The sequence below is a fragment of the Mchenga conophoros genome, linkage group LG10 (assembly GCF_057382185.1).
Source record: "Mchenga conophoros isolate Kocher_MC1m ecotype Shallow Benthic linkage group LG10, M_conophoros_male_GT1.1, whole genome shotgun sequence".
Lineage (NCBI taxonomy): Eukaryota > Metazoa > Chordata > Actinopteri > Cichliformes > Cichlidae > Mchenga > Mchenga conophoros.
In genome coordinates, this window is record NC_140535.1 from 14365060 (window position 1) to 14378212 (window position 13153).

The following is a 13153-nucleotide window of genomic DNA, read 5'->3' on the forward strand; positions in this document are numbered from 1 at the left end:
TCACTCTGGAAATACAACACCATCCCTCATGGTTTGTGTGGTGGGTTTTTTTGTTTGTTTGCTTGTTTTTAAAGATATATGCCCTCATTGTAAACATTTGTTGATTTTAATGAACATTTCTTAACACAAAAAAATTATTCATTATAATCTTAAAAACAGTAAGAATCACTCTAAAGTCACAGCACAGCTTTGGCACAAAGCTGAGGCTTTAAAACCTGTGGGAAATGCACCGTAGCTTGTTGCTGTGGTAACTCAGTATTCAGATACAGTCTAATACCCAAAAAGATCATAAATAAATAGAAAGCCTTGGTTATTTATATTAAACAGCATTATGCAGCAATCCTTGCCAAACTGCCTTTTAGTCTAAAAATCTGTGTAAGATGCTCAGGACGACATGCTGACTCATGTTGCTGCAGCGTACCTGAAAGAACTGCTGTGGTTGCTGGAGCTGCAGGGAGTGCTGAGAGGTCTGAGGCTGCGAGTGGTAGGCTGACTGCGACTGGTGCGTGATGAAGCTGTTGTGTGGGATCATTATCGGAGACGTGAAGACCGGCGAGGGCACGAGGACGGCATTGCAGTTGACCTGTTGCATGGGGAACGAGGGGGCGAGGATCTGCTGCTCCAAGGTGTATCTGTACGTGGCGCACGATGAAGAGGTTAGACACAACATAACATACCATAAAGACGTCTGCACGGTGAGAGGACTCACATCGATGGGGAGATGCCCATGTTGCACTGGGAAGGCTGCGAGGAAACGCTGGTGGGAACCAGAGTCTGCATTGGTTGGTTGAGAAGCATTCTGCAGGAAAAGAAACATATCAGGGTTAGAGGTTGGATAACATGAAGAGGTAAACATAAAGTGAATGTTATTCCTAAAATATACCGTTTCATCATCACCTGCCATACTGACATTAACACCTGGAGTTCTGAGTACTATGAGTGTTTCTCAGGGCTCTTACCGTAGTTGTCCATCTTGGCTGAACTGGTTGTCTGGGTGTCTTTGGTTTGCATCTTGCTGAGGCCTCGTGTTGGTCTGAGAGAACATCATGGGGTTGCTGTAGAAGGGCATCGTCAGACTCGTGTTTGTCTGCACTGGCAAACTCACTGACTGAGCCTGCCCACTCTGGGAAATCCTCGGCTGGACCTACAGAAACAGAGACACTTTAGAGCAACCGTCAACTCAAACGAGGTTTCAATAAAACTACTTGAGAGGATAGCTTCCAGCTGGATGTGTTTCTGGTTTCAAGTTTGGATTTCTCTCTTGCACAGCGATGTACCTGTGTTGAAGGTGAGCTGTTTTCTCTCAGGAGCGAGTGTGGGGATGAGCTGTGAGCCCCGCAGACTGGTTTAGGGTGGCCCGACAGCTGTCTGATGACCCCAGACTGACTCTGCTGGGCAGGCCTTCCGGGGCCCTGCTGTTGCTGCTGAGGCTGCTGCTGGGCCTGACTAAAGTCATTGTTGATAGGCTGCTGTAACAACATCTAACACACACAGAAATAGACAAATTGAATTAATTCTTTCTAAAAAGAGACAACTTACTGATTTCCATAACCTCTAACCTCGCCCCATGACGGGTGGAATACACCTCAGCACCCATATGATTGATGGATGGATGTACTGGAAAATTACTTCTTGTTTATTTGTATGTCAGCAGGATTACACAAGAGAAGTAAAAGAAGCTGAATTTCACAAAACTTGGTCGAGAGATAGCAAACTGTGGCGCAGGCTAAATCACTTGTCTCTAACTGCAAGACAGGGCATTGTCAGGATGCTGTAATACTGATACGTATAGGGGGATCGTTTAAGGTTCAATTCAGACTAGTTACATGTTGATGTGTGGCATGTTTATGCTTCAAATTACAGCTCATCTCATGTTGCCTGCACATCCAGAAGGTAAGCACAAAACAAAGAGACAATCACTGGAGTCAGTCTTTCATGTTGGCCTCTAGGTGGAGCCTTTTATCCATTACTGGCTATTATAGGTAGTGTAGGCTGACTTTTCTCAACAGCTGATCTGGACGTAATGAGCATTCATTCTGAAGTTGAGGCTGCCCATTTTGCCAATACAGAACAAAAACACTCCACCTGTGTTGTGTTAAGATCTCAAGATTAACTCGCGGCTGAATAAACAATCGCTGCAGTCTCTTCATTTGAAAGTGTGGGAACACTACCTGTAGGTTAGCAAGATGAAGCTTCTCCTTAATGTCGTGCAGCTCCTGCTGTTGTGTCTTAATGTCAGCTTGCAGAATGCGCGTCCTCTCTTCCAGCTGTTCCTTCAGCTGGTTCATGACACCGAGCTGCGGCTGCTGCAGCTGATACATGGAGGACTGCTGCTGTTGCTGCTGCTGCTGTGGTTGCTGTTGCTGGACAGAGAGAGCAGGTGAAAGGGACGTAAGAACACTTTTGCGCTTTTTCAGGGAAATGGACAAATGTGGCTATAATCAAGTAGCGTGAGTCATGTAATGGTTTATTCCTGTTACGGAGGAAAGTACACCAATCTTCCAACCTTTTGTGCAATATTGATTCTACAGTTCAAATGTAACACGGATGAATGATTTCTGGGAGAAATACACAATAACTCTTCTTTTTTTTTTATTAAACCGTGCACAACCAACAGGTGAAATAATCACATCCAGCAGTAACAGTAAGACATTGTACACAAACAGAAAGGCAGAAGACAACAGGCTGGAGAGGAAGTCTTAACACTAACCATTGCGGAGTGCTTGCTGCAGGTAGGAGAAAGGGGGACGCTCATTGGGGAAACAAGGTCAAAGGAATTTTGTCTTTGTGCCAAATTCTACAGGGGGAAAAAATGGGGAAAATCGTTTTATGTAACACAATTTAGGAGACATTAATGTGTTATCTGTGCACGCTTGTTTCTTGAAAACCATTTTTATCTCCAAAGACAAAGAGATACATGTAAACGTTGTGTAAACTGACCTTTGAACTGCTTGGCTGGAATCTGGCAGATGTTTTTTCAGGCCCAATGGAAGCAGACTGCCACGATGGTGTGCACGCTTCTGTGTAAGAGTTTGCTGCTGCAGGGCAGAGACAGGTCACCTCTAAATTCATAATCATGTGAATTAATGTGAACACTTGTAACTGCGACAACTGAGTGAATTACCTTCTTGCGTTTATACTCATTTCACGAGTGGCATAATCGTTGTGTCAGTAACACATTTACAGGTATTAGGCTTCATCTGCAGACGCTCAGTAATTTTTTTTTTTTGGCGTGAAATAATAAATCCTGACCTGCCCTGCAAAGTTATTTAGAACAGTTCTACAAGGAAATTGGTGCCCAAAGAATTGCTTATGACTTTAGGATAAAAATAAAGCCTGTGTCAACATTCGAGGTTAAAAAAAGAAGAAAAAAAAAAAGAAGCTAATTTTAATGTCTAATTTCTGCAGCACAGTTAAGCCTTCATACAACATTTTCCACACTGTAGCCACACTCCCACAAGACCTATCAACAGACTTTGATTTCTAAAATAAGTTCCCCAAACAAAAATGGCCTTTATGCATTTTTTCCCTAAACAGAGAAACTATAGCCTCTCTGAGAGAAAGCCAAAACTTCTTTGTATAGCAAACTGCTGATTTGGATTCTGTGATTACTCTCATTCTACCACAAATGGTTTTTCATTGTAGCAAAGTTTAATATACGTGTGGGCTAAGGAAAGACTGGCACACTGTTTTACTTTGAAAAAACTACAACTTTAATGAAGCTGCCACTGGTGCATTCTTCATAAATATGCAGATGGAAATGTTTTAGCATACTAGGCAGTGGGTGGAAGCGCAGCAAGTCGTTGAGAATGGGGGCTCAAACAAATAGGGCAGGCTAAAGTAAGCCTTGGAAACCTTTCACAAATGCATCATCACCCACATACACCGAGGTGGGTGTAGTGACAACGTCTGGAGTTTTATTAGTGATCACAAAGATTACATAAAAAATAAGGATTGAGTGTGGGACTCTTCTGGAAACTAAAGATTGATCTTCCATTTCCATTGCTAATGAAAATGTCAAACCCAGGGACAGAGGGTTATCACTAGACTCACATTATTTTGCTGCCTACAATCCCCAATAACAGATCTTCCACCCATACACAGGAGCAGCATTTCTGTAAATAATGGCCTACTGTTGAGTGAGTTAGCACTTTGGGGAGCAGAGGATGACTCACATGCAGAGTCTGACAGCGCTGTGTGGGAGGACTTCCGGGAGCTGTGGGAGGACACCGAACGTGCACCGCTGTTTCTGTCCCGTGGAGCGTCCAGTGTGGAGCAGATGTCCAGGTAGAGCTCTTGAGCCTGGAACACAGAGTAATGTTCAACATGGTGGGCCAAGTTTGAAGCTGACCTTGTAAATGTCACACGCTGTGCAGTATGTGTCCGAGTTACCTTCACAGAGGACGGGGCTATCTCAGGTGGCGACAGATCTTCAAGGCCAAACGCTCTCCTTCTTTCAGCTCGCACTTCAGCATAGCTGAAGGACAACAGAAAATGCAGTATTAAGGGAGGCTAGATCGATACACCCCTTACCCAAAGAGAGAGGAAATGTGTACAGACACACAGAAAGAAGAAACCAGGCTTACCTGACAACAGTGTGAGTGCAGACAATGAACTCAGGTTTGGAGTTCCACTGGTGGTAAGTAATGTAGTAGTGAGTCTGCAACCAAATCCACTGCTGACCTTTGGTCAGGAATCGATAATAGCAGGATTTACCTTTTCCAAACTGCATTACTAAGGAGAGAAGAAAGAAAGTCCACATGAGTGCTTTGACATTTCTGTCAATTTTTACATTTGCCCTTGATACAGTGATCATGGAGACTGGTAGGAAAAAAAGCAACAGAAAAGTAGCTTACATTGCTTGTGACATTGGGCTATGAGCTCTAAGTCATCCACATGATAGTAATCATAGCCAGAAGTTCCAAGAACCTCGAAGGGTAAATAGCCTATGATTGGCGAGGCTCTGAAACACACACACGCACACAGGGCAATAAACATGCAAGAAATACTTTTTGTAAGTATAGACTGGTAGCTGTCAGGATAATACAAATATTTTACCTGTGATCTAAAAACAGAAACTTCCATTCAAGGCTGTGTCTGGAGGTGAATTCATCACAGGGATCTTCCACGTTACACAAGTCCTAAACAAAAACAAAAAGACTGAGGAAGGTCCCCGCTAATATTTCACAGGGAAGCAAGGCATGATCGTGTTTTATGTACAGTATGTCCTGTATATGGTCATAGTTTTTAATATCAGAGTTGGTACAGTGCATGATGAAACTTAACACAAAAAGATCATTACACATCAAGAATATGCTTAGAGGGACCAAGCAGCAACAGCATGCTGCTGTGCAAAAAGCTGCAGCATGTGCAAAAAGCTGCAGTTCCTCAAATGGCCACTTGAGGCTGGCAACAAAAGTGAGTCAGTCCCTTTAGATTCCAATGTTAGAGAAGAGGAGGTACAGAAAAGTGTTTTGGTCTCTGGCTAATTTGTCCATAATAACTGTAAAGAGGATGATTTCTGTTTTATTACTCTATAATTTTTATATTAAAGGTTTAATGTTGTGTGTCATCATGGTAACTAGGATACTAGCAGTCTCTGAGGTGTCGCCTTAGCTAATTTACGTTTGTTGTGCGCATTTTGGAACATGTTAATAAAATGATCTGACAAACAGTATGGCTTCTTGCCAAACAGTCTGTGCTCCAGCTCTGCCGAATGAAAGTCAAGTGTTTTACTAGCATGTTACTTACTAACAAACAGGCGTCTGTATTTGTGCAATACACCCATGTACACGATGGATGCTTTTTCCAAACAAGGATTACTAGCAAACAACGTGGCAACAGCCATAATGCTAGTCCACAAACCAAAGACACAGTTGCTGTGTCTATCGTTTTACATATTGCCCGGGAAAATGCCAACGTTTTTATTAACACTTGTGTGTCACTGTTAAAATGCTGTGCCCTTGAACCTCTATGGAAAATGAGAACAATGCTCCTTTGAAAAGAACTGGGGAATTTTGTATTCTCTACATTTGAAAAACTGATGCCTACTGTTTACAAAGGATTCATCTTGAGACGGAAAAAAGGAAAAAAATCGTTCCATGTCATTCGTCCCAGTAGATATTGTTCCAGTCTGACCAATCAGTGTAATCAGTGTGTTTTGCAGTTTGGAATAACTAGTCGGCAGAGCTGAAGTCTGTGCAATAGATCAGGCGGGGGGGGGGGTGTTCTAAGCTTTTTGGCTTTTAATAGCAACTGACCATCCTGTACATGTAAACTGCACTGACTTCTTTTACATATTGGGATTTAATTAATCTTCAACAAACCATCGCTGGAAATGTGCCATTTTATAAATTTCCTTTGGGATGCTTGGAAAGGGTATAAAATCTGAGCTGATCTCACAAAAATTTGAGTGCGACTTTAATTCCCAGCTGTAACTTGACAAGTGGCCAGATTTCAACTCAAAGGGCCCTTTAGGGATCACAGCGTATCCTCATGATGTAACAAGTTGGCAAGTACACAGTGTGCCACACTGAACCTATTTGTCGCGAGAGGTTTTCCAGAGTGTGTGCGCCACGATGGAATCAGTGTATGCCGAAGTGTGTCACCTCTCAGACCTCATTGTGCCACTGATCCAAGCTCACTATTGCTGCATGGACCGAAACTGCTTTTAGTGCCACATTTTAGCCCTCGAGTGATTTAGTGACAGCACACACAGCGACACAAGCAGAGAAACAAAGCGACAGAAGCGCCATCAGGCTGCTGCCTTTTTCACATGATGATGCCACAGCAGGTAGCGCCACATATTTGATTTCCTAACGCAACCCGCGTGAGATTTGCACCCTCCACCCCCTGGGTCTTTTGCTTGTTAGGCAAATGTGTAAAGTGTTACTCTGTGGAGTCACAAGCAGAGAAACAAAGGAACAAGATTTAACATTCAAGCTGGTTTTACCTTCAGAAACTGCGGAGTGACTAATCGCACGGTAGCAATGAGGCAGACCTGCTCCTCCAGAGACGACTGCAGACTCCTTGGTAACGTCAACTCGAGCCCATTACAAGACGACGTAGGCACTGTGTGACCAAGAACATGTACATATGTATGTGTATTTCTGTTTTGTTTTTTCTAAATGTAGTTGTTTTAAAAAGAAAACAAATCCTTACCATGGTTGTGAAACTTAAAATCTCCAACAAACTTGACATACTCGTATACAGGTGGCTCTTTTGGGTTCATGTTACCTCTAGCTAGATGACAGCAAAATTCAATGTGTGCCTCACCTAAAAAGCAGATATTGTCATGGTTACACCCTGAACATAATGAAGTTTACATGCATCATTATAAAAGCTGAGGTGCTTCTCAATGGTATTTTTGACACAGAAAAACCAAAGAGTCAAAATGCTGACAGGCACCAATAGAAGAGGTTGCTTTGTTTCCTGTACTAGGACAGTGTAAAATAAACTTACCTTTGCATAGCAAGGTAATAAAATGTAATCCTTTTTACTGGTAAAAAACAAATGATGGATGTGCTCAAAGGATGTTGTTTACTGCAGACTTGGCTTTGTGACAGTTTGCTATTTAGGTCTCTAAAGATAGGCCGAGACTCTTGCGACTCGTCCTCTCTCTTCCCCAGAAAAGTCCAATAGTAAGACAGGATTAAGGTCAGGTTCTTGAGCCTCCCATACTACATTGCTTTGGATTACTGTGCTAACATAACAGTGATTTAAAGTCTTAACTATGATACTAAGCTAGCTCCTATTATTAGCTAAAAGTCTAATCATAGATACACACTAATCAGCAATCCAATAACCTGCAGACCGTAATTCAACTAGCTTCTGTATCTCAGTTTCAGTCCAAACAGTCTTTGTGACAAAAATTCTACAAGACAGAAAACAACAGTCAAATGTTGTTTTTGTACTTCAAACAAAGAAAGAAGATTCTTGAGCCAACATAACTTTTTGAGCTGATTTTTAGTGGAGAATTACACCAGCGGCAACTGTTCTGTCCACAGCATTTTGATCTCCCAAAGTGGGAGACAGTCTACAGGCTTTAACCTTTCTACTTCCGCTGTGTTTCAACACGATGACCCAGACACAGTGTGTGCAGAGAGCCCGCTCAGCGGGATACTCACTGTCAAGGAAGTCAGCAGCAATGGGGTCAGTCATCAGCATGTGGGATGATAGCAGCTTATACACCTCCCCGTGCTCCCGCTCCGGGAGGAAATTCAAGATATTTTGGTCCACCATATCTGACTGGTGCAAAAAAGACAGATGAATGGCAGTCAGTCTTCCTGGCACCATTTCAACAAGTGATATCTTACACAACAGTCTTAATGGGAGTCACAACGGCAATCTGCTTCAGATAAAGCAGCAAAACAGAGCTTTTTTCTGTCTAACTTCACTGTTATGGCAACAAAAATAAAACGAGGACCAGATATGGTGAAGTGAAATCTAATGTTGTCTAAATCACTGCTATGCTTAAGTGACAATACAGAGCTTTGATGGTTGCATGAATTTGAGGCCCTCTTACTTACCGGTAAATGGCCAATAAGTGAGGAAACACTGTCAGACACGTATATGATGTTACCATCTGTAGTTAATGCAACCAAGAAACCATCTAGGGCCTGCAAGAGGGAGGAAGTTACCACAATTATATTACTGTATTACAGCATGTTGAAAAATTGCACAATAATTGCACAATGTCTCATCGGGTCTTAATTAATCTATCAGCACATTATGCTGACGTGTTAACGTGCTGATATTTACTCTGCTTTCGCATATTGGCTAAAGAGACCTCACGTCTTCACTGCTGATTTTATAGCAAACTATGAATACATGCGCTTAAAATAAAAATCATCATTTTAGAGAGGATGTAGCTTTGCCTTTGTGTTTATTAATGTTACCTAATGGCAGAGTTAAATAACAGCTACTCTTCAAAGACATCCTCCTGAAGTTTACCTCCAGCATTAGCTGAGTGAACTCCTCATTACTGAGAAACGAAGGCTTCCAGTCCTGCCTCACATCGCAGGTGTCGTTCTGTGCAGTGATGTCTGGAAAAGAGAAAATGTTAGAAATATGTCTATTAAATTAACAAAACTAAATAGAAAGACTACAGAAATAGAAAGACTACATAAAAGCCCGTACCTTTCTGTTTCTGCAAAAAGTCGATGGTCCTCTGCAATATGGTGGACTTGTCCATCTTGCGCGGATGGCCCTGACCCTGCAGCATGGTGCACAGCTCTTTGATGAGCACATTGAATTGGTCTCTTCTTTTCTTTTCTGATTTGTTACGGGATGCCCTATAACAGAGCGGTTATTGCAAGTGAAAATTAAGTGACTTTAGTTCAGCTATCCTGTTTACACGGAAGATAGTTTGGAATAAGGAAAAAAGAAAACAAGCAGAACAAGAAAGGTAAATGTAACAGCGGCACGGTGCTGAAAATGTAAGCAGAGCCTGAATATATTCAAATCTGTGGGTACTTTGTTATAAAAATAGGGCATGAAAACAATTAATTAAACATAGATTTAATCATACAGAATTTACATTTTTAAAAAGAGAAGGCTGGTTATTCTACCAACGGTTGAGTTTGATATCTTATGACACCGTGTCCTAGAGTGTCCATAGGAATTTTTCCGATAAGAAGTAATATGTGAATCTGGAGTCGAACCTTTGTGAACTAAGAACTCAGTCGCTTTTAGACACCAGTATTTGTAAGTGTTTAAAATACAAAATGAGCCAAAAGAGGCCCAGATTAACCGTAATGTCACGGAAAATGAAATGAATTTCTTCATTTATTATGTCCAGTCCAGTTTCTTTTAAAGTGATGACCTACCACCAATAATCTGTTTTCCATTGCCATTCCCATTTATGTAAATAGTAATAAATGTGTGATACTATACATGAAGTGTTTGCCCAGTATGCACAGACGTCAGTACCTTTTTGCCCTGTCCTTCTCATCTTCATCCATTAAATCGTCCATGCAGCTATTGGTGCTTGAAAAAGAAGGATACGTGTTAGGAAGAAGTTCCTTTGACGTCATCAAACACGTGTCAGTGATAATATAATGAGTTCAGGACATATTTTTGTCTTTTGCACAATATAACAAACAGTTTTCACAGCAAGACTTTTGAGCAGTCCTAGTATGAGAGCAGTTTTCACTATCAACCTCAACAATGGCTCAATCATCCAGGATTCACAAGTAAAGCAGATAAAAGGAATGTAGCCATTGTTTATTTTGTCTTGTGGTCCTGCACTACCCTCTGTGAGATGGTAAAATATGTTGTAATTTAAAAAAAAAAAAGCCCATTTAATTGTCAATCTCAAGAAATTATCAGAGACAATGTGTGGACCAACCACTACTAATGCTGTGATTATGTTAGAGGTAACCGCATCTGAAGCCTCTGGTCTTCTCCCATGTTTAACAGGTCACTGTGGCTTGTAAGTGACCTACTCCATATTTGCATTATTGCTTTATACTCAGAGGCTCACGTGGCTGGATGTCTAAAGGCAGACAAGTCACGAGTCGCTTCCATATCTTTTTTCTTACGATTTACTCCTGGTCGTAACAGGATATTTACTACCTGAGAACACAGCAGCAGGAGTTTATTTTTATCGCGTGTAACTGATTGATCAGCAGCAACAGAGATAATCAGTCATAAAAAAATTTGTTAAATGTAATCAACCTTGTCAGTGCATGACTTTGACCCGGGTATGGCCAGTATCAATTTGTCAGAGCAGATTTTGTTTTGTTTTTAAACTAACTTATTTTGAAATTCAATCTTTCTCACTTTTTCCTGACTGTGACCCAATAAGTGAGGCTGTAAGAAAGCTTTTGTGAGCCAACAGTGAATTATGCGTGAACTGACATTAAAATACAACTTTGCCCGAAGAGCATTTTTCTCTTACAGACTGAAATAAGAATGTTTTTACATGATTACACTGACTATGACCTGCATTACATTCATTGCCATGAGAGTGTCATGTGACAGGCTGTAACTTGGGCGTTAGCTTTAAAATATCAAAAGAAGTGACCGGCTTGTACATCATAGACACAGCAGGTATTACAAAAAGAAAAAACTACTACTGAGGAACATTGAACGTTATGAGTGCACAACTCTGCGTGAGTGTAACTTATTATTCCTGTGGTATTGGATCAATATTAATATAGTCCCACAGTGATTCATAAAATGCTTCATTACTCTTGATGGATGTAAGTGCTTTGATCACATTTGTATAAAAGGGTTTTTTTTGCTTTGCATTGCAGATGATGTCCTAAGAGAACTGCCTGAATATTGAACAGCGCGCGCCTCACACAACTCAAATTGAGGGTCATTCAAGATAAATATGTTCTTCATTGTTAAAATACAACATTTACTACATGTTTGTTATGCAGTTTATCTTTATACATTTCTCAAATGTGTTGTAGTTTTGTGCATGCTCACAATGAAAGACGATGAAAAACTTTGCTAAATGGTAATGTCTAAAAAGATATACCAGATTTCTTTAAACTATTACATGAAAACTTTCACAATTATTTGAATGGTATATTGTGTTTACCACTACAGTGATGGTTATGAAGCATGAGCTAAATAAAGCACTTTATTTCATACTCACTCCCATTCCCTGCGGCCAGACGGACAGGGGCCTCCGAAATCAGAAAGGTTGTCCATACTCACTCCTTCTGCCAACCAGGCCCTTCCTGAAGTCTTTTAAGTCCCATCCGCGCCGTCCTTGTCTGAAGGCTCTTTTAGAAAAACTTAGCACAGTCCCGTTGTCCACCACCTCCTCAGTTCAATTAACGAAAAGCCAAATCCTGTGAAAACAGACAAAACTCCTGAGCAAAAACTGCAGGGCACGCATTAACTCAATGACACACCTGTTCAGCTGCTCGACAACCTGCTAAAGTTTAACCCGAGCATCAGAATGAAGAAAAAAGGCGATTTAACTGACTTTGAACATAGCATGCTTGTTAGTGCCAGACGGGCTGGTCTGAGTATTTCAGAAACTGCTGATCTACTGGGATTTTCCCCACACAGCCATCTGTAGGGTTTATGGGGAAAAAACACAAGAGGTTCAAATAGTGAGCAACAGTTCTCTGAGCAAAAACGCCTTGTTGAAGTCAAAGGTCAGAGGAGAAAGGACAGACTGCTTGGAGCTGATAGGAAGGCAACAGTAACTTAGATAACTACTTGTTACAACAAAGACAAGTAGAAGAACATCTCTAAACACAAATCAAATTGAACCTTGAAGTAGATGGGCGACAGCAGCAGAAGACCACATTGGGCACCGCTCGTGTCAGCTAAGAACAGGAAACTGAGGGTACCATCCACACAGACTCACTGAAACTCAACAGTGGAACACTGGAACAACGTCCCATCTGATGAGTCTTGATTTCTCTACAACATTTGGATAGCAAGCTCAGAAGTTGGTGTAAACAACATGAAAGCATGGATCCATCCTGTTCAGTGTGCATATGTTCTGTTGACAAACGGGGGTAAAAACTAGCAAGGTCTACCCAGTGAGTGAGTGCAGACTGACTGCTTGTTCTCAGGACATTTCTGCAATTAAATCCATAATAACTGAGCCTTTAAAGTCCTGGATACAAAGCAAACATGCTATCACTGTCACCACAAGATTTTCCATTAGAACACTGTGTTCAAATATTTCAAACGAACGTTCTCCCAAGTCACTTTTTTAAATGCATCAAGAAAATATGACATTTGTTGCGAGCTTGACCACTAACAGACCACTAGCTTTTTTTAAGAGCGGACAGTGGAGACAAGACAGGAAAGATAGGAGAAAGACCAGGACGACACACAGTAAATGGCCTAATCACAGATTTGAAACTGGGCCTCTGCAACCAATAGGAAGCCTTCTCACAGCACATGGTTTGCCTGCTGAATCCGTTGAGCCACTCAGGCGCCCCATTAGCTTGCCGTTTTAACAAATCAATCAGTCGCACCAATGTTAATACCGTGAAAGTTAGCATTTTCTGTAGGACTTGCATTCAAAAATGCTGTTTTTACTGTGAGGACTTAATGTGTGCTGCTGAAAGACATTAATAACACAGCATGAAACAAATTAGCTATTTTCACCTGGCAAGAGTACTTCATCACCTAAGAAGTGTTTTTGCTTAGAACGAGCTCCTCTGACCTAGAA

General features: G+C 41.3%; 1 protein-coding gene across 4 annotated transcripts in view; it reads right to left on the minus strand.

Moving 5' to 3' along the window:
* The window catches only part of npas2 (neuronal PAS domain protein 2), a 44058-nt gene that overhangs the window by 5160 nt on the left and 25745 nt on the right, over nt 1-13153 (minus strand). For 3 of the 4 annotated variants that reach the window (XM_085288607.1, XM_085288609.1, XM_085288608.1), the window contains exons 2-21: nt 11609-11807; nt 9931-9987; nt 9139-9293; nt 8953-9044; nt 8529-8618; nt 8127-8247; nt 7162-7275; nt 6953-7071; nt 5059-5141; nt 4857-4963; nt 4587-4734; nt 4393-4477; nt 4176-4302; nt 2941-3038; nt 2711-2797; nt 2172-2363; nt 1278-1481; nt 960-1144; nt 710-799; nt 422-632 (exon numbers count right to left, since the gene is read on the minus strand). In XM_085288607.1, coding sequence (XP_085144733.1) covers nt 422-632; nt 710-799; nt 960-1144; nt 1278-1481; nt 2172-2363; nt 2711-2797; nt 2941-3038; nt 4176-4302; nt 4393-4477; nt 4587-4734; nt 4857-4963; nt 5059-5141; nt 6953-7071; nt 7162-7275; nt 8127-8247; nt 8529-8618; nt 8953-9044; nt 9139-9293; nt 9931-9987; nt 11609-11664 — 2421 coding nt within the window. In that variant the 5' untranslated portion in view covers nt 11665-11807. The remainder of the gene's footprint in view (nt 1-421; nt 633-709; nt 800-959; nt 1145-1277; nt 1482-2171; nt 2364-2710; nt 2798-2940; nt 3039-4175; nt 4303-4392; nt 4478-4586; nt 4735-4856; nt 4964-5058; nt 5142-6952; nt 7072-7161; nt 7276-8126; nt 8248-8528; nt 8619-8952; nt 9045-9138; nt 9294-9930; nt 9988-11608; nt 11808-13153) is intronic. The other variant, XM_085288610.1, reaches the window with a different exon arrangement.